At 39.8% G+C, this 18759-nt stretch overlaps 1 protein-coding gene across 7 annotated transcripts in view; it reads left to right on the top strand.

Annotated features, from left to right (window-relative positions):
- Positions 1-18759, top strand: part of FAM135A (family with sequence similarity 135 member A) — a 94206-nt gene that overhangs the window by 35639 nt on the left and 39808 nt on the right. For 4 of the 7 annotated variants that reach the window (XM_057418831.1, XM_057418829.1, XM_057418830.1 and 1 more), the window contains exons 4-9: positions 11288-11367; positions 14293-14432; positions 14549-14619; positions 14948-15121; positions 17603-17729; positions 18087-18240. In XM_057418831.1, coding sequence (XP_057274814.1) covers positions 11288-11367; positions 14293-14432; positions 14549-14619; positions 14948-15121; positions 17603-17729; positions 18087-18240 — 746 coding nt within the window. Of the gene's footprint in view, positions 1-11287; positions 11368-14292; positions 14433-14548; positions 14620-14947; positions 15122-17602; positions 17730-18086; positions 18241-18759 lie in introns of those variants that run through there. The other 3 variants (XM_057418833.1, XM_057418832.1, XM_057418835.1) reach the window with 3 other exon arrangements.

Raw genomic sequence — 18759 nt, 5'->3', positions numbered from 1 at the left:
CATTTAGTATTATTTCTGTCCTGTTCCCTTCAGTAATAACAGGAAATAAAAGAGCAGCTAAAATTATAAACATAGACTAATACAAGTTAAGATATATTTGATTAAATAAGAGATAATGTAGTACTATGTGTTTTTATGGCTCTTTAAAAAAGCCATACTTATTTGAGATTGTTCCCATTTCAAGTTTTTAAATAAATATTCATAACCCCAGCAGAATTCTGCCCGAGTGTACCTGTGGTAAGAACATGGAGAAAAGACTTTTGTAGTAATAAGGCAAAATACCCAGCTGCATTTGCTTTCCCTTCTCTCCTGTCTTATGCACTTGATTGTCTTAATAACAAGCTGCTGTGACTTACTTGAGGTATTGGTCTTCCCAATAGTTACAGTATCACAGTATCACAGTATGCTAGAGATTGGAAGGGACCTCGAAAGATCATCTAGTCCAATCCCCCTGCCGGAGCAGGAACACCTAGATAATGTTACACAGGAATGTGTCCAGGCGGGTTTTGAATGTCTCCAGGGAAGGAGACTCCACAACCTCCCTGGGCAGCCTGTTCCAGTGTTCCGTCACCCTCACTGAGAAGAAGTTGCTTCTCAAGTTTAAGTGGAACCTCTTGTGTTCCAGTTTGTACCCATTACCCCTTGTCCTATCATTGTTTGCCACTGAGTAGAGCCTGGCTCCATCCTCGTGACACTCCCCCTTTATATATTTATATACACTAATAAGGTCACCCCTCAGTCTCCTCTTCTCTAAACTACAGAGACCCAGCTCCCTCAGTCTTTCCTCATAAGGGAGATGTTCCACTCCCTTAATCATCTTCGTTGCCCTGTGCTAGACTCTCTCCAGCAGCTCCCTGTCCTTCTTGAACTGAGGGGCCCAGAACTGGACACAATATTCCATATGCGGTCTCACCAGGGCAGAGTAGAGGGGAAGGAGGACCTCTCTCGACCTACTAACCACCCCCCTTCTAATACACCCCAGGATGCCATTGGCCTTTTTGGCCACAAGGGCACAGTGTTGGCTCATGGGCATCCTGTCGTCCACTAGAACCCCCAGGTCCCTCTCCCCTACACTGCTCTCTAACAGGTCGTTCCCCAACCTATACTGGAACCTGGGGTTGTTCCTGCCCAGATGCAGGACTCTACATTTTCCCTTGTTATATTTCAAGTTATTCCCTGCCCAACTCTCCAGCCTGTCCAGGTCTCGCTGGATGGCAGCACAGCCTTCTGGCGTGTCAGCCACTCCTCCCAGCTTAGTGTCATCAGCAAACTTGCTGATAGTACACTCAATTCCCTCATCTAAATCGTTGATGAATATATTAAATAATACTGGTCCCAGTACTGACCCTTGAGGCACTCCACTAGTTACAGGCCTCCAACTAGACTCCGCCCCATAGACTACAACTCTCTGGCTTCTCTCCTTCAGCCAGCTCGCAGTCCACCTCACTACCTGATCATCCAGACCACACTTCCTCAATTTAGCTGTGAGGATGCTATGAGAGACTGTGTCAAATGCTTTGCTGAAGTCAAGGTAGACCACATCCACCGCTCTGCCATCATCCATCCACCGTGTTATTTCCTCATAAAAGGCTAAGAGATTGGTCAAGCATGACTTCCCCTTGGCAAAGCCATGTTGACTGCCCCTCATAACCCTCTTATCCTTGATATGCCTTAAGATGGCACCAAGGATAAGGTGTTCCATCACTTTCCCAGGGATGGAGGTGAGGCTGACCGGTCTATAGTTACCCGGGTCCTCCTTCTTGCCCTTTTTGAAGACTGGAGTGACATTTGCTTTCCTCCAGTCCTCAGGCACCTCTCCCATTTCCCAAGACTTGGTAAAGATGATGGAGAGTGGTCTAGCAATGACTTCCGCCAGTTCCCTCAGCACCTGCGGGTGCATCGCATCTGGACCCATGGATTTATGGATGTCCAGATTGCTCAACTGGTCTCTAACCCATTCCTCATCGACTAAGGCAAACCGCTCCATTGACCTGACTTCATCTGAGGTCTCAGGGGTACAGGGCTCTTCAGGACTGCCTGCAGCAGAGTAGACAGAGACAAAGAAGGCATTCAGTAACTCTGCCATCTCTGTATCTTCTGTCACCAGGGCACCCATCCCGTTCATCAGTGGGCCTACATTGCCTCTGGTGTTAGTTTTATCTGCCATGTATTTGAAAAAGCTCTTTTTGCTGTCCTTGACCCTTCTCGCCAGGTTTAATTCTAAGGAGGCCTTAGTTATCCTAGCTGCCTTCCTACATCCTCTAGCAGCAGCCTTATATTCCTCCCAAGTGGCCAGCCCCTCCTTCCACGACCTGTAAACTCTCCTCTTCCACTTGAGCATGCCCAGCAATTCCCTATTTAGCCACGCAGGTCTCCTGGCCCTCTTCCTTGACTTCCTACGTGTCGGGATGCTCCGATCTTGAGCTCGGAAAAAGCAATCCTTGAATGTCAACCAACTATCTTGGGCCCCTTTACCTTCAAGCAGCCTTGGCCATGGGATTTCCCCTAGCAATTGCTTGAAAAGTCCAAAGTTTACCCTGCTAAAGTCCAGGGTTGCAATTCTACTTGCTATTCTACTAGTCCTACCACACAAGATCCTGAATTCCACCATCTCGTGGTCGCTGCAACCAAGGCAGCTCTCAACCCTTACTGCTTCGACCAGATCCTCCTTGTTAGTGAGGATGAGATCCAGCAGCGCTCCTCTCCTGGTTGGCTCATCCACCATTTGCAGGGGAAGTTATCATCCATACACTGGAGGAGCCTCCTGGACTGTGGCTGGGTTGCTGAGTGGTCCTTCCAGCAAACATCAGGGAAGTTAAAATCCCCCACGATGACCACGGCCTGTGACTGTGAGGCTGCTCTCAGCTGCCTGTAGAAGGCCTCGTCAACTTCCTCACCCTGATCTGGTGGTCTGTAACAGACACCCACAACAGTATCCCCCCTGCCAGCCTGCCCCTTAATTCTCACCCACAGACTCTCAACTCGCTCATCATCTGTCCCTGGACAGAACTCGGTGCATTGTAGTTGCTCCCGCACATAAAGAGCAACCCCACCACCCCTCCTGGCTGGCCTGTCTTTCCTGAAAAGGACATAGCCCTCCATGACTATATTCCAGTCATGTGAGCTGTCCCACCACGTCTCTGTAACTGCCACCAGATCATAGTCTCCTGACTTAACACAGGTTTCCAACTCCTCCTGCTTATTTCCCACTCTGCGCGCATTGGTGTACAGACATTCCAGGGAGCGAGCTGAGCACACCGATTTCACCCTAGGATTATAGGAGGCCTCCCAGTCTTCATCAATTCTGGAGTGCTGCCCCACTGGGGCAAGCCCAGCTACAACCCCATCCCCCTTCGAATCTAGTTTAAAGCTCTCTAAATGAGCCCTGCTAATTCATGCCCCAGCATCCTTTTGCCTCTGTGAGATAAGTTCTCTCAAACTTTTGGTCCAATAACTGTTTTGTTTATATCTTTAATTGTTAGACATAATGTGTGCCATAGACATGTGAGGTACTGTTAAATTAAAAGTAATTTGCTTTCAAGGAAGCTTGTTCTCGAATAAACAGGAACTTTTAATCTGTTTCCTGTAAACTTGCCCTTTGTTTTATTTGTCTTAATAAAAATATGTTAGCAGTTGGGAAACTCCTGGGTTGTTCATAGAAGGGATTGATAAAAGATTTTAAACAAAGTCTTCTGAGCATGGTAATTTTCCTGCTTCTCAAGTATCCGAATTAGGATTTGTTAAATGAGGTAAACCCCACAATTACAGCAGATGTGTTGGTCCATACGAGAAGTACGTATTAAAAAGTGTTTGCAAGATAAGAATCTTTCTGTGTTTTCTGTACCTGTTCTGTACCCTCTCTAGATAATCCCTGTAACTAGTTTGGTGGCCATGTGGTAGTCTGTGGGTCCCAGCTGGGTTTGGTAGGATTAAACTTTTATAGATGACTGTGCGTGTGTCCTGGTGGGAAAATTAAGGAACAAGTCTATCCAAAGCTCTTTCCTTTTTACATTTGTAAATTCCAGATACAGCATTTCATTGCCTGTGCTTTATTCAGTGCCTTTTTCTATTATTTCTGTTCCCTTACACCTTATTTTATTCCCTTATTTGTGCCTTTGCCTGGATTGCCTTTGTGCAGAATACCTACAAGGTTAACAGAAAAATTCTGACGAATTTGTGGTAATGTTTAGAATAGACTATTTGTGTTCCATGACCATTTGAAATGCATTACGCATCAGAAGCATACTCAGATTGCCTTGAAAAGTGCATATATGCTGGCATTTGTCAGTATAGGCTTGTGACACAGGTTGTGTGAGATGCTAAATACCTTTACTGGTTTTAAGATGGATTTTTATAAATCTGTGAAAGAATTAATAATGTGGGGTCTCTGTAGTAGGAAGGGGCTTATCTTATAGAGCAGAGGGATGTTGAACAAAAATACAGTGTTCTCTCGTGTTGGGTCCTTTCAATGTTTTGCTGACTCAACCTCTCACCACAGCAGGAGTTTCTGTTAGTGGGGGTTGCTTCTGTGGGAAGAGGTCTGATCTGAAGAGCTCTGCCAGGGTCAGTCTGACACAGCTATTACAGCAACATTGCTGCTTCCAGAGCTGCCTGTTCCTCAAGAGACTCTCTTCTCTGTCCAGTTTTCTCACAGTTCCTCACTTAAGTGCCGCATTCCATATTTATAGAGCACTGCTGTATCTACAGCTCTGTTTCTCCATGCACCAAATGAAGCATGCTTGCCTGAGCCACTGCTCACCTTGGGAAAAGGAGAAGTCTTAGTGGTGGTCTGCAGTAGAGGATGCCTTTTCAACGGGGCTTTGCATTCAGTAGATCCCAAGAGCTCCGTGGAGGTTTTGCCTATGCTGTGCCACAGCTGTTGCTTCTTTTGGTGAACTGATAAATTTAGAAGCTGTCCTGCAGGTGACCCGATGTGCATGTGAATTTTGCAGTCCACAATGTTCAGTGCTTTCTTGTCTTCCTGTGGCTGAGCACATTTAAGCATGCAGTGAGTGCACTCAGATTCAGGGAAGAGGAAAGGTTGGACTCTGGCATGTGTGCTTCTGCCTTTTGTCTGTCTGGCAAGAGAAACTGCCAAGAAAGTTTCACCTCAGGGATGAATTAATTGTATTATGAAACTTTTTCAGGACGTATGTTTCCCTTGGAATGAACTTTAACTGGCAAAGCAAGTGTGTTTTCAAGTAAAAGCTTGCAGCTATCTCTGTAAAAGCATGTGTGCTTTTTTACTGCCTGAGATTTATTAATTTTTTAATAATGGTTATCCTTTAAGACTGCATTTGCACACATTACTGCCTGTGACTCCATGTGACGGCATTAAAAAGTCAAATAACTGTCACTTCCTACATTTCCTTTTTTGTTAGTATCAAGTTACATTCCAGTTATCAATAAACCTACTTCTTGCTCAGATCATAAATTTCATTTTTCAATAAATGTGATGGAAAAAACTTACTTATGCCCATATAAATGATGATTCTAGTGAAAAAAGAAACCTGTTCGCTTTCCTGTGTGGGGAAATAATTTTATGGCACATGTCAGATTTTGAATCTTTGAGATTTTAATGCAACTCATTGGAAAAGATTTAATTCTTCATGCAGTATGGACAGTAGTGGTCTCCTCTGCCTACAGGAGAGCAGTAATTCTAACCACCTTTTTCAGAAGACCCTTCTATGAAGTCTGTAGTAAGGACACTAAGCTTCAGATATCCTTGAACCTTTTCATAGTGTGTTTGTGGATTTGCAGGATTATATTGACAACCAAATGAGATAAATGGACATCAACAGGTACATTTATTTACTGAAGAAAGACTGCATAGGCTGGGGTTGTCAGAAATCTTCTGGGTATTTATAAGCTCTACACTGGTGACTTTGGCTTTGGCTTCGCTTACATGTGCTGTTTCAATAAACATCTCAAACATTTAGACTGTCTTACACATTGTCAAGCAAATGTGAAGGTATGCCTTGGGGGATGGATGTGGAACTGTTTCCAGGCAAAGCCCTTAAGCAGTGGAAACAGGGCAGGAGATCTGTGTTCATCCTCAACATCATGTCTGCAGATAAGTAAAGGTAAATGCTGGAAGCATGTAGGGAAGGAGAGGTTGGTGGATTTTCAGAGGTACTGTTGTAAATTGTCTTCTTTTTTTCCTCAAGTCTGTGATATTGGAAACTTAAAAGGAACTGGAAGATGCTGCGTTTCAGAGAAGCAAGCACATCAGCTGTGGAGAAGTATTTTGACTGTACATGCAGGAATGTCTTCCTGAGTTTAGACGTGGGAAAGACAGGAGCTGGAGTATGTTCTGTTTGCAGGTGTGTCTCAAGCTTGTTGTGTGTACCAGCTCCCAACCTTATACACTTCTTGCTGTTACCATGTTGAAAATTGGTGAACCCTGTTTTATAGGTTTCCTTTAACCTCTGAGATCATAGACTGATTGATTCAGGGTTGAAGGGATAGCAGTATGTCATATAGTCTTCCTTCATGCTGAAAGAAGGGTGAGCACTCAGTCCAAACCATGTTGCTTGGAACTCTGTCCGCTCAGGTCTTGAAAGTTTTCATGGGTGAAGATTCCACAGCTTATCTGGAACAGCTCATCTGGACGACCTGTTCCAATGCATAAGTATCCTTAAGACTATTTCAAGTCTCAGTTTACTCAGTCTTTCTTGGGAGACTGTCCTTCAAATCATTCTTACCTTAGCAACATGAAGGTCAGGCAATTGCAACCTGCTCATTGTCTAGATAAAATGGTGTTAAAGACTCCCTTGGAATCTTTTCTTTGTGTGGTGTCAGACCTTCATCCAGCTGTCAGTCTGCTGTTCATCCCAAAGCTTTTCCTTGCACTTCCCATACTGCAGTGCACTTCATTAGCTGCTGTTGTAGGCAAAGCTTTTAAAATGCGGAGCTGTAGTTGTATCATCAGAGATGATCCAAACGCATCCTGCCGAATTATTAGGTGGTGACTGTAAACAACACAGCATACTCTTATCAGGGTAATTTAGTAACTACTGTATGTCACGTTCGTTCTTCTGTTGCATTTTTAGTGCATTTTTCATCGTATATTTAAATTGGTTCTTGGTGGTATTTCTGTTGGCTTATTCTGTTTAGTGAAGTACTTATCTATCCTGCTTCAGCTAATGTAGGAAAAGATAACAAAAGGTCCTTACACTGATGAATGCTGCTGTTTCCATGCATAATTAATGTGTGTTTTTACAGTATACCACGTTCTGAATACTGTTGTTTATTTTCTTCAAAACAGGTAGCTTTAAAGCATCTTTGCCAAAATATTCCTAATTTCTTTGTTATCTGAAAGTTGCAAGCCTCGATAATCTGAAAATGGTGTTTCCCCATTTAATGCAGTCAAAAGAGAGATTGAGGGATAGGTAACACAGATTTTTATTTATTTGTGCTTCAAAAATCTGCACAAAAAATCACTACTAGTGTAAGCTTTAAACTCCAGCCCTCTTCTGGAATCTTACTGCCAACTGCAGAGCTTCATCTATTTCCTGTCTTAATATTTCTGCTCTGGAAAACAGTTTCACATTAATCTTGAAGTGAACATAGAACCCTTGTCTCTGTTATCAGCGGGGCATTTTTCAGGTTGCTGTCAGTCAGGACTTGGGAAGGACCACACTGCTGCAGGGTCAGTTTGGTATTATTCTGTCACTTTCCTGGGACCTACAGTGGCACGTAAGACAACGTGCTGGAGCAAGGTTGGGCACGTGAATCTTAATGACTTGTGCTTTAGCACAGGCCATGCCACTGAAGTGGTTTTACCATGTTCTTCATTCCTGTGGCCTTCAGGAAGGCATTTTAGTGTATACATATCAATAGACCCAAACTGTTACATCCTCTGAAAAGTTGTGGTACTTGGCCTGCAACTGCCTGGTTACGTCTGCGCATGCTACTTCTTGGGAGACACTGGGCTGGGGCTTGAAAGTAAGTGTTGGTAGACCCAAGCTGCTTTAGCTGTTTGGATACATCTGTTGTACCACTGGGGGCATGTTCTGTAGCATTGTTACTGTCTGGGATTTTCCACTACCCAGGATACCTTCATTCTCTCATTATATAGGGTAATGGAGAGTTGATTGTATTTAGATCTTATTTATGGAACATTCTAAGGATGTTTGGGATAGGTGAATGTGATAGGTGAGTAGCAAGTCCTTGATACTGATTTGTTATGTAGAGGCCCAAGCAAGTACAATACAGTAGATAAAGTTTAGGGGTCAGTTGTGTATATGAGAACTAAAGAGTGTTTATGGTACAGCTGGGAGATAGGTGAAGGTGACTTGGGGTTGTTGTTGTTTTTTGTTTGGTTTCGGTTTTTTGAATAGAAAAAGAAGCATTGCAACACCAGTTGATTGAGTTGAAGAGGAAGATGAGGAATCCAGGGCTTGGGGGCAAGAGAAAAAAAAAAAATTGCTGTCATCTAAACTTCAGAAAGCATTCCCTTATTTTATGTATTATAAATGTAATTCCTTTGTGAATAAAGTACCCTGTTTCTGTATCATAGCTTTTCATTTGCAGATAGATCCTTAATATATATGGCATTTAAAGATGAGTGACAGTGAATAATTTGACGAAATACTTTGTAGGAGGTTGTTTGTTCATTTAAATGTCTTAATGCAGTTCAATGATTGTTTCAGAGATCTTGGCACAAGATTTTGAATTAATGTTTACATATTTGCCCTGAGCTGAACTGTGAGGGGCTTTTATTACTGAGATTAACAGGTGAATGTTTTGTTATAAACTGCTTAAAGTGTAAATCTGCTGAAAGTCAAAGCCACCTGTCTCAAACAAGCAAACAATATACTTTTATTTACCCATTAACCCAAATTAAAATAGATCAGGCAGGTAAAGGGTTTACTGGATGAAGAGTAGAATAGTGTGCTGTTAATTGCTAGCAAGTAATAATAGGAAAAGAAGGATGTCCTAACAGCCTTCTGATTTCACAAATTACATTGTAAGCATGAACAGTTCTGTTGATTGCTTTCTTTGAGGCCCAGATTGTAAATAGTCACTTAATAGAATCTTTAGGGTAGATGAGTCTTACTACGTTAAGTATCGGAATATCACATTGCACTTCTTTTCTGTTAGATCCTCAGGTTTTATTTTGCCTTTCATTTTACCTTGTTACAGTCCTAATTCATTAATCTGTCTGCAACTGTTAAGCATTAGTTATTAAGCATTAGTTAAATTTATGCTCTGCAGAGCTGTCATGTGGTTCTAAGCAAGAAATGAGAATGATGCAGATGTTGGATATTTTGAAGACAAAGTTTGGTAGGTTAGGAGGAGATGAAGTAAAATATCTGGCATAGTCTCTAAACTACAGAGGCATAATATTTAATATAAACCATACCAGTGATTTTGCATTCATAATACTTGAAGTAACAAGCAGTATTCTCTGCCATGACAGGCATTTGCATCATGGGAGAATGCAGGTTATAATGGTAGGGTGTCAAGCTCTTGATAAATGTTTACTGTTGATGCAGAAATGACACTATGAAGTTGGGGCTGGTGGAAAGTACCTCCATGCTGAGGCTATTACACGTTATAATGTTTCATGTATCATATGACCTCAGTAAAGGTGAAAAGAGTAACTAACTGAATGATGAATGTCACATCTGACCCAGAGAAAAGGAGTACATCAGTGTACTTGGTTGCATCCTCATGGGTTAATAGTTGAGAGGACTCTCTTAATCTCCTCAATTCCTTACACCTTTAGAAAAGATGACAGTGAAAGCTCATTTTGTTTGTTTGGGTTTTTTTAATCCAATAAAAAATGAATTCATTTACTGTTTATGAATCAGCTAAGTGGTATGGAATTGTGTTTGACATGTGGGTTTCTAAAAACAAAATACTTTATTGCTGTTTAGCAATGGGTTGTTTTATTTGATATTTGAAAGGGTAGGAATAATTTTCCTGTCATCTCTTGCCTCTAGCAATATAGTTCATTAAGTTCACTGGTTCATTAATTATCTTCTATTCTAAAACATTCTTTGATATATAGTTCTGACCAGACTAATGTTGACTTTTTAATTTTGTGGAAGGATTAGATTAAGAATTTTTTTGTTGATTGATTGTTAGGCTAGTACACAGTTGCATCAGTTGCTAGCAAAGTTCGGGATGGTCAGCTTTAGTTGGTGTGTTAGAAGTCAAAATCAGAAAACCATCAGAAAATGGATTAGAGTAGTTTGCATTTGGATAATGGCAATGATGATGAACTGTAAGACTATGAGTGGGTGTACACATACTCACAAGGGTATTTAACAGTCTGTATTGAATTCACATGGTCCATTCACTTAAGACCATGTGTTTGCCTAAAAAGGTGTTTTAGTCTTCCTGGTCTCTACTTGTGAATGTTGTTGCTTCTTCCCTTTCGTTGGTGTGTTTGTGGAGCGTGTGGTAGGTCACTTCAGCTCACTGAGGAGCTAAAGCTAACGCCTTCAAACAAAAATAAATGGTCCGAAAGGGGATGAGATGGATGGAATGTGTCCTCTAAGTGTATTTATGGGTACTTGTGTTATGTAAAGACTACCATAAAATCAATGTGGGGGGCAATTAGGGTTTTCATAGATGAAAATCAAAGTTAGAAACAGTATGGAGCTGAATAAAATTGGAAACTGTTTAAAGATGGGGGCTGAGACCCAAAATACTTTTGTGTTTGTTTTTTGATCTTAGGCTTTAAGTATGCAGTTCGTGCCTTTGGTAGCAAGTATTGTCACATTTTGCATAGCGTTAACCTTTATTTGCACTTTTTAGTACCCAGTGGCCGCAAGCAATGTAGAGAGTGTCTGGTAAGTGGTGTCTGTTGTACGGATCCTGGAGGGGTAAATGGGGGTATGTTGCAGTTTCACAAATAGATCCTCCAGCAGCAGAACTGACTATAGCAGCCCTGTAGATGTGCTATGTGATAGATCCTTCTGAGATGGTTGTGGTGTAGCTGACAATCCTGATTTTTCATTCATATCAGTTCTTCAGTGTAGTTTACCATGTGTCTTATCAGTTATTTGCCCCAACAATGCGGGAAGTGGTCAGACTAGCCCTGTGTGGAGGCTTCCTTCTTTTATTCATATGTTTGGCTGCTCCTCTGGTTAAGGGTTAACAAAAAACCCAACAGGATGAAGAGTCAAAATAAGACAGTTTTAAGTGTGGTAGACTTCCTTGCCTTGTTCTTCCTTTGCACTCCCTGATCCTGCCTTTGTCATTCTGTGTATCTGTATGTGGTTAATGAGATGTCTGTGCCACATGTGTTACAAATCAGTGTCTTTTGCTTTAGTTTTTACCAGATTCGTTCATCTATGAAAATTCCTCCAAGAATTCCACACAAATTAGAAGCTAGCTTGTTACATGCAGCTGGTAAGTGCAAAGTCTTCTAGTAAATGATGTCATTGTTTTGCCTTGCTAATTAAGAGAGTGCTTTTTGTCTTACATTGTGGTAATATAAAAGTGGTTTGGTTTAGTTTTTTTTTTTTTTTTTTTTATTAACACAGTAGAAAGATAAATTGTTTTATGATGTCCTGCTGAAAAGCTAGCCTGTGCTTAGCAGTGAGACTTAAATGTTCATTACAGAATTTGTATGACTGTTTTTCCTCTGTCAATTCTCTTTGCTGGTAGCAAAACATGTTAATTCCTTTATATTAGTGTCTTGTGATTCACACTGATCTGCTCAGCCTTTTCCATGTTTCAGGATAAGATGATGAAGGGCAGATCTCATTTAAGTAGCTATCTCAGAGTAATGGAGACCTTCAGGTACAGACTCTTATGCAGGTTTCCAAGCCCATTCTTTCTGAAAAGAAGACTGAAAGGATCCATTGTTGCTGTTTTGAGACTTGCTCTGTTGGTTTCTGGTGTCAAAGCTGAAAAATGGTTTAACCTCCTGAACAGAATTACCCACTCCTTCTTCTGTTTCCTTTTTTAACCTGGCACTCACTTTTGGTTTCTTTGTCCCGGCAAACTGAGCCCAGAGGAACCTGTTAATGCTCTCCTAATTCTGTGAAGCCCATACCTCAGCCTGGTGCAAAAAAAAAAACCAAACTGAATTTTCAAATGTTAGGCAAAATTCTTGGAATTTCAAGGAAGAAAAACCTACTGCAGTCTGAGAAAATGTGATAAGAGATTGTAATTGATTGGAGGCTGTTTTAAAAGTAAATCTGAGTTGAGCACCAAGGTAGATAGGAGTTCTAGTCAAGCTTCCCGAGTATTTCTTGGATTTTTGTGAAATAAATAATTCTTATGAACCAGGATTACTCCAAAAACGAAGTTTAGTGTGGTTTAGGGAATTTAGCTCTGCTAAACTGATCCTTTAGTAAAACACACCTTTTTTTTTTATTAATGATTCTTAATGATATGTCTAATATTTCATGGTATATTTTAGAATGGACTTCAGGTTTAGCTTTTTGGGATTTTGGTTTTGGTTTGTTTTGTTTTTTTTTTATTCAGAAAGCTTCAGTCTTGTTAGTAAATTGTGGCATGTGTTAGCCTTTCTGTCTCTTACTAGGCATAAAGGATGTAAACATTAAGACTGCAGTTTGATGTGAGTTTAGGTCAGCAGTGCTGTCAAAAACTAAATCAGGCTGTGACTCCCCCTGCCCATTTCTTACCTTCATACAGCTCTGTGACTTCAAAAAGTAGTTCAGCCTTGTTGACTTCACATTTGTGAGGCCTTGCTCCCCACACAGATGTGGCTGAGCCTGTTCCTGGTGTCAGCATTTCCTCTTTAACTCCTCTCTCACTTCTGAGGATGCTGTTTCACGTTACACTAAAGTCAGCAGAACTGAGGGCTGTAATTCAGAGTTGGATGCTGCATAGGAAGTGGGACCCCAGCCATATGTTTCCATTACTTCTTTTGTATCAGACTGGAGTGGCAGATCCCTTCTGCTGATGCTGTGCGGCTATATCAGGTTACATATCATGTGAAACCATACCCGCTCTGCCCTTCACCTGTAACAGATTACATGGATGGATACAAGCTAAAAGTGGCATTATATAGAGAGGAATTACACATTAGTGATTAAGCCTTTGTAAGCATTTTGTCCAGAACACCTAAATTGATGATATGTGTGGAAGTACTTAAACAAAACCCCGTATTTTACTTGTTTCTAGTTTCTGAAGGGAAGTTGAACTAAGTTATTGTAAAGATTAATTATAGGCTGAGAATGTTTGCCAGGTGCAGTGATTTTATATCAGAGACCTCTAGGTCCCAAATCTGTAAAGGACAAACTTTGAGGTTTTTATTTTCTTTTGTGGATTCCTTTGGAATAATTTATTAAGTAGAATCAAAAGAATCGATTCTACCCCCACAAAACACCCCCACCACCACCCCACCACCCCCCCCCCAAAAAAAAAACAAAACAACAAATCACAAAACCAAAAAAAAACCGGGGGGGAAAAAAAACAAACAAACAAAAAAAACCCAAATATTTTGCATTTACACAATTTCTAAGACTTTGGGTTCTGTAAGAGGTTGATGTTATTGAGCCTGCTTGTAGATGAGTAATAAGAATGTGTCAGTATTTCTGTTACTTCTGTTCTATCCTCTTTATGTGTTGTTTCAAAGGAATAGTGCCCATCATTTAATTTCCTGTCTGATAACCCGTTGCTATTAAGCTAAATACTTCCTCAGTAACTGTTTTAAACCATTCCCTTTCTTATTTCTTCTACAAGTCTTTTAACCTTTTCTTGGCATAGGATTCCCTAACAATTTATCACACTTTTGTGAACTCTTTGTGATGAGCAGCCCCTGGACTGAAAGCAGAAGTGTCAAATTGAATGAGAAATGTTAAGGTGATACACTTAGAACTGGTCTGGCTAGAGTAGTATCCAAAGATCTGGAAGGAAAGAACAAACCACCTTTGTTCTTCATAATTCAGTGGAGTGATATGTCATTTAACCTCTCTGCCTCATCTGTAGGTAATTAAGAGTTCTCAGTGAGGTTAAACTTTTCAAAATCAACGTGAATACTGGATGAAACAAGACAGATTTCAAGATTTTTATTACAATTTTTGATGCCTGGAATGTTTTACTCCAACTTGGAGTAAAGATGAAATTCTTCAGAACTTATATTAAAATCGAATTATGTTAAAAATATCAATACAGTGTTTGTTTGAAACAAAATGCACTCCTTCAAACTCCAGCAGTAGCTGACCAAGATGGAAACTACTGATATTGTGGGTGTTAAACAGTAGTCATGAAACTGGTAGGAATGATATTTCAACTTATTAGCCTCTCTGGGTTTCCAGATTCTAGTCCAATTATATTAATACTTGTTTCTCTTCTTTTCAGGCACAGATCTTGCCTTTCCTGCTTCAGTCCATGAAAATATAGTTTGCAGTAAAACATTTCAGATTCTTTACAAAAATGAGGAAGTTTCTGTGAATGATGTGATGATTTTCAAAGTAAAAATGCTGTTAGATGAGAGGAAGGTAATCTGCTGTTCAACTTTACTATATTCAGCTCATTAAGTCTTCGTTATGTACAGTTTGGTCTAGTATAAATAAGGCATCTGAAAACATTTCATGCTTCTACAATTTCTTTTTAGATTGAGGAGTCTCTTAATGAGATGAATTTTCTACTAACATTAGATCTGCACTTCACAGATACAGACTATTCGTAAGTTTAAATATAGAAGATTTCATTAAATCAACAGTATATGTAAACTTGTTAAACTGATTAAATCTGTATTACATGTAGATATAGTATGTTCATATTAGACATACATGAGGGTAAAAAAGAAACCCAGTACTGAAGTCTGTTAAGACTTCATAACTGATGTGTCTCTTTCTGATTTTTTATTTTAATTTGCTTTTCCTGGGGGTGATATCATTGCATTCCAAAGTATAGACCTGTGCTGAATTGCTGTCTGCATCAGATATTAAGGACTTGCTCTTTAAATATGATCATTCTGATTGTATGTTGTTCTGTTTGAATTTCTCTTTAGACCAGATGACCTGAGCACACTACAGCCAATTAGTAGCCGAACTTTAAAGTTGCACTTTAACTTACACCGGGGCCTTCATCATTACATCAATGTTATGTTTGATTACTTCCACCTTTCTGTCATATCGGTTATAGTCCATGCTTCTTTGGTTGCCCTGCATCAGCCATTGATAAGGTAATCTATTATTAATAAAATGCAGATAAATTATTAAATGTCCAAATAGAAATTTTACAAAATTAGAATATAAGGAGTTAAATTCATGGCAAATACGGTTTTCTTAATGATGATTTTGGAGCTCAGGGCCCAGACAGATGAGAAACTTCTTGTTTTCATGGACAAATTTTGAGTTTGCTTTTGTTAGGAATTAGAGTATATAGTGCAGAAGAGAGATACCCAAGACCAGGGAAGAGGAGGAATGTGCAAGTATATGTATTTCTACATGTATATTTGTAGGTCTAAATATTTAACATTTTCTTAAGCAGGAAGATCTGTTGCTCTCTCTAGTTAGTAACTGAAATAGGTGCCATTTAATACAAATAGGGTGGTTTCTGTTAGCTGTCTTCACAGTTTTCAGTTACTATTGTAATGGCAGCTATGTTGGCAAATGCTGCGTTTACTGCTTCCTAAAGGAAAGGGGAGAATTTCATTTTCGTTTTAAAAAAGCTCTTGCCTAATTTTTACTGAAGCCTGTTTATTTCATTGACTTTTGTCACCCTTCGCAATCTCTGTTTACTTCACTTCTCTGTCTCAAAAGTGTGAAAAAGGGCCATGCAGTCAGCCACACATAGGAAGTGTTCTTGGAACAGCTTTTTCTTTAACATATCTATCTTTGTCTTCTTTCACAGCCTTCAAATACTACATGTTACTCCCCTCAAGTTTCTTCCTATTCAAATTCTGTTTGTGCCGTAAATGTCCAAACTTTTAGCTTAAAGTATTCCTGCTGCTTATCCCTGTCTTTGCATCGTGGAAAGCTGTGTCTTTATGTGCGTTAGACAGTTGGCCTGTGCAATAGGACTGTGCTGGTTTGGAGGATGCAACTGGAATTTTTTCTTGTTTGACTATTTTTCCCCCTCCAAGTTGGATTGTTGTGGTAATGGGTTTTAGGAACGGTTATATGAGAACTGAACTGGCACATCTGAAGGGATGGTGTGGCATTATTTGGGAGAGGAACAGTTAATGAGGTGGGAATTATCTTAAGCTAGTATTGTCGCTGAACATGTCCATCTAATAAAATAATGCACTTAAAGTAGCAGCATGTGTGTAAAGTAAAAATTTTCACACTGTACCACAAGTAAAATTCAGGCATTTCACTTGTATTCGTCCCATAGCTGTGGAGTCGAACTTTACTACATTGTTAGAAAGCAAAAACCAGGTTTCATTACTGATTTTCAGTCAGAAATGTATTTGTCCCTCCTGATGTTTTAAAAGGTTGCAGAAAATCAAAGCATTTTCATACATTTTTCTCCTCTGTTTCTGGCTTTTCAAGTTACGATACAATTACGCCATTTAATTTTAAACCTGAACTTGATGCAACTTGTGTAGGGAGATAGTGGAACAAAACAGCAACTTCCATGCTGTTTTTGTTATCTTTAGGGCAGAATGTTACTGCTGGCCACAAAATTATTTTAAGGATCTGAGTTGTCCTTAAAATCTGTCTGGAGGGGGAGAGGAAGAAACCTTCAAATTTAGTGTTTTATTTCAGCTGGGCTACCCCATATCCAGCTCACTTTTCTGGAGCAATTCTTTTTGAAAAACCTGAACATAGCAGACTTCACTCTCTTTCATCCTTTGGGCTTTTCTGGGGTGACAGTTTGCTCTTCTGTTTGGGTCACACATTACTGGCACCCCTTCCTTTTATAGGGGTTCATTTTTTGAGTATTTTCTTTTTCAGGGTACCATCCACATTCACCTCATCCTGGCAACAACCAGTATTACACTTTTGTTGAAAAAGAGGCAATAATTCCATTTAGTTACAGCCCTGGAGTCCTGTACAATCTGCTCTTTTTATTAAGCTATCATTGCTTATCTCTTTCTGCCCATTATCTAAAAGTCTGCACTTTTCTGTGTTCATTCATCTTTCAGTCATTTTCCCTAGTTCTTTGTTCCTGCAAGGCAGCTTTGTTGCAGGAGGCTCTGTTCTCCCAGGGCTCAGGATGGGCTCTTCTCCTCAGTAGGCAAAGGTCAGGTATCCTGTAGGAAAACAGCAGTGGTAGTTTGTGTGACAGCTTTCCAGCTGCTTGCTACTGCTTCAATTTTATCGTTTCAATTAGATGAAGTTTGCATTGGAAATGATGAGGAAGAACTGGCACAGAGTCTCCTGACACAAAGTCTGCTGACCTTCATGGTGAGAGATGGCAACGGAACAGTTGAGGGTAATAATTTCTTACATTTCTCCAACTAGCTGGAGACTTGCTTTGAAGAAAACTTTTTCAAAAGCGCTGCTCCCCTAATGCAAGCACCAGAAACTTAACTGAGGTATCTGGGCCATCCTGAGGACTTTTAAACGGGCAGCCAACCATGCTAGGAGCTTCCAGGATTATACTGAAGGTCCTTGTTTATACTACCTTTCAAGAAAAGTCAAGAATGTGTTTAAGTATGATAGTTTTGTGACATATAGTATGTTGAAATTACTGGTTCATTTGTGCTTTTTTGCAGTTTTCCTCGCCCAGTGAAGAATACATGGTTGAACAGGAATGCACCAGCACAAAACAGGGACTCTGTGATTCCTTCTCTTGAAAGTGTGGTCTTCGGCAATAACTACACAAAACAGTTATCAGCAGATGTAAGAGTATATCAGTTTAATATTTTCTTTGTATGGGCAGTGTGAGTTTTCTATTCTGCAGAAATATTACTTGATAAAGAATGAACTTTCTTGGAGTTACTCTGGTTTGCCATTTGATATCGGAAATGACAGTTGTTCCAAAAGCCAGTGTTACATGCTCAGAAACACGCAGATGAAAGCTTACCATATTAAGTGTTTAACCTGTTCTTTAACATATTGCAGTCCACTGAAAATCACAAAAATATGGATGAGGTTTGTGAAAAGAGGCAATTTGCTTATCTGTCTCTTTAGTTATTCTGTTAACACTTCATGTATTATACAAAATTAATGTGAGCCTTATCTATCTTCTTTTTTTAGGGTTGCAGTTTTGTTGTTTCAGAATCTTTTCTCAACCATGCTTATAATTTCCACTACACGCTTTGTGCCAGTTTGCTGCTTGCTTTCAAAGGATTACATAGCTATTTTGTTATGATAACAAAGGAGCTCCCCTCTTCTCATCGCATTGAACTGGGTATGTAGAACGTAATAAAATGCATCACTTTCTGTCAATGTTTATTAAAAATACCACTCTTCTAGATTAAACTGGCATTGATTTCATACATCTTGTAGATCTAAAATCTCTTTGCTTGAGCTGAGCTGGAATTAATAACTTTTTTAAAAAAAAAGAAGCAAGTACTGTCAACATTACTAATAAAATGAGGAGATAGCAGCCTGATTTTATGCAAATATTTTCTTGTTGGTCTTGATTTACCCTGTTATTGCAAATCACTGTGGTTAGTGGTGAGGAAGAGAAATTTTTAATCTGAGTAGCATGCTGTACTTGTTTGGTTTTTATATGGAAACATTGTATATCTGTATAAAAATTGTAACTCTGTAAGCTTTGATTTGAAAAGAATATTGTAATGGAAACTTACCTTAAAAAAGACCTACAAGAAAAAATTGCTGCTGGCTCAGTTTTTAATGTAACTTTGAGGCAGCCTTAGTTACCTAAGAATTAGGAAAATATTTGAATAGACAAGAACTGTTTCTA

Source organism: Pezoporus wallicus, unplaced genomic scaffold (assembly GCF_028554395.1).
Source record: "Pezoporus wallicus isolate ANWC-B61680 ecotype Strahan unplaced genomic scaffold, APGP_CSIRO_Pwel_v1 contig_4901, whole genome shotgun sequence".
Classification (NCBI taxonomy): domain Eukaryota; kingdom Metazoa; phylum Chordata; class Aves; order Psittaciformes; family Psittacidae; genus Pezoporus; species Pezoporus wallicus.
The sequence above is the reverse complement of the archived record's forward strand: the minus strand, read 5'-3'. Positions and strand labels throughout refer to the sequence as shown.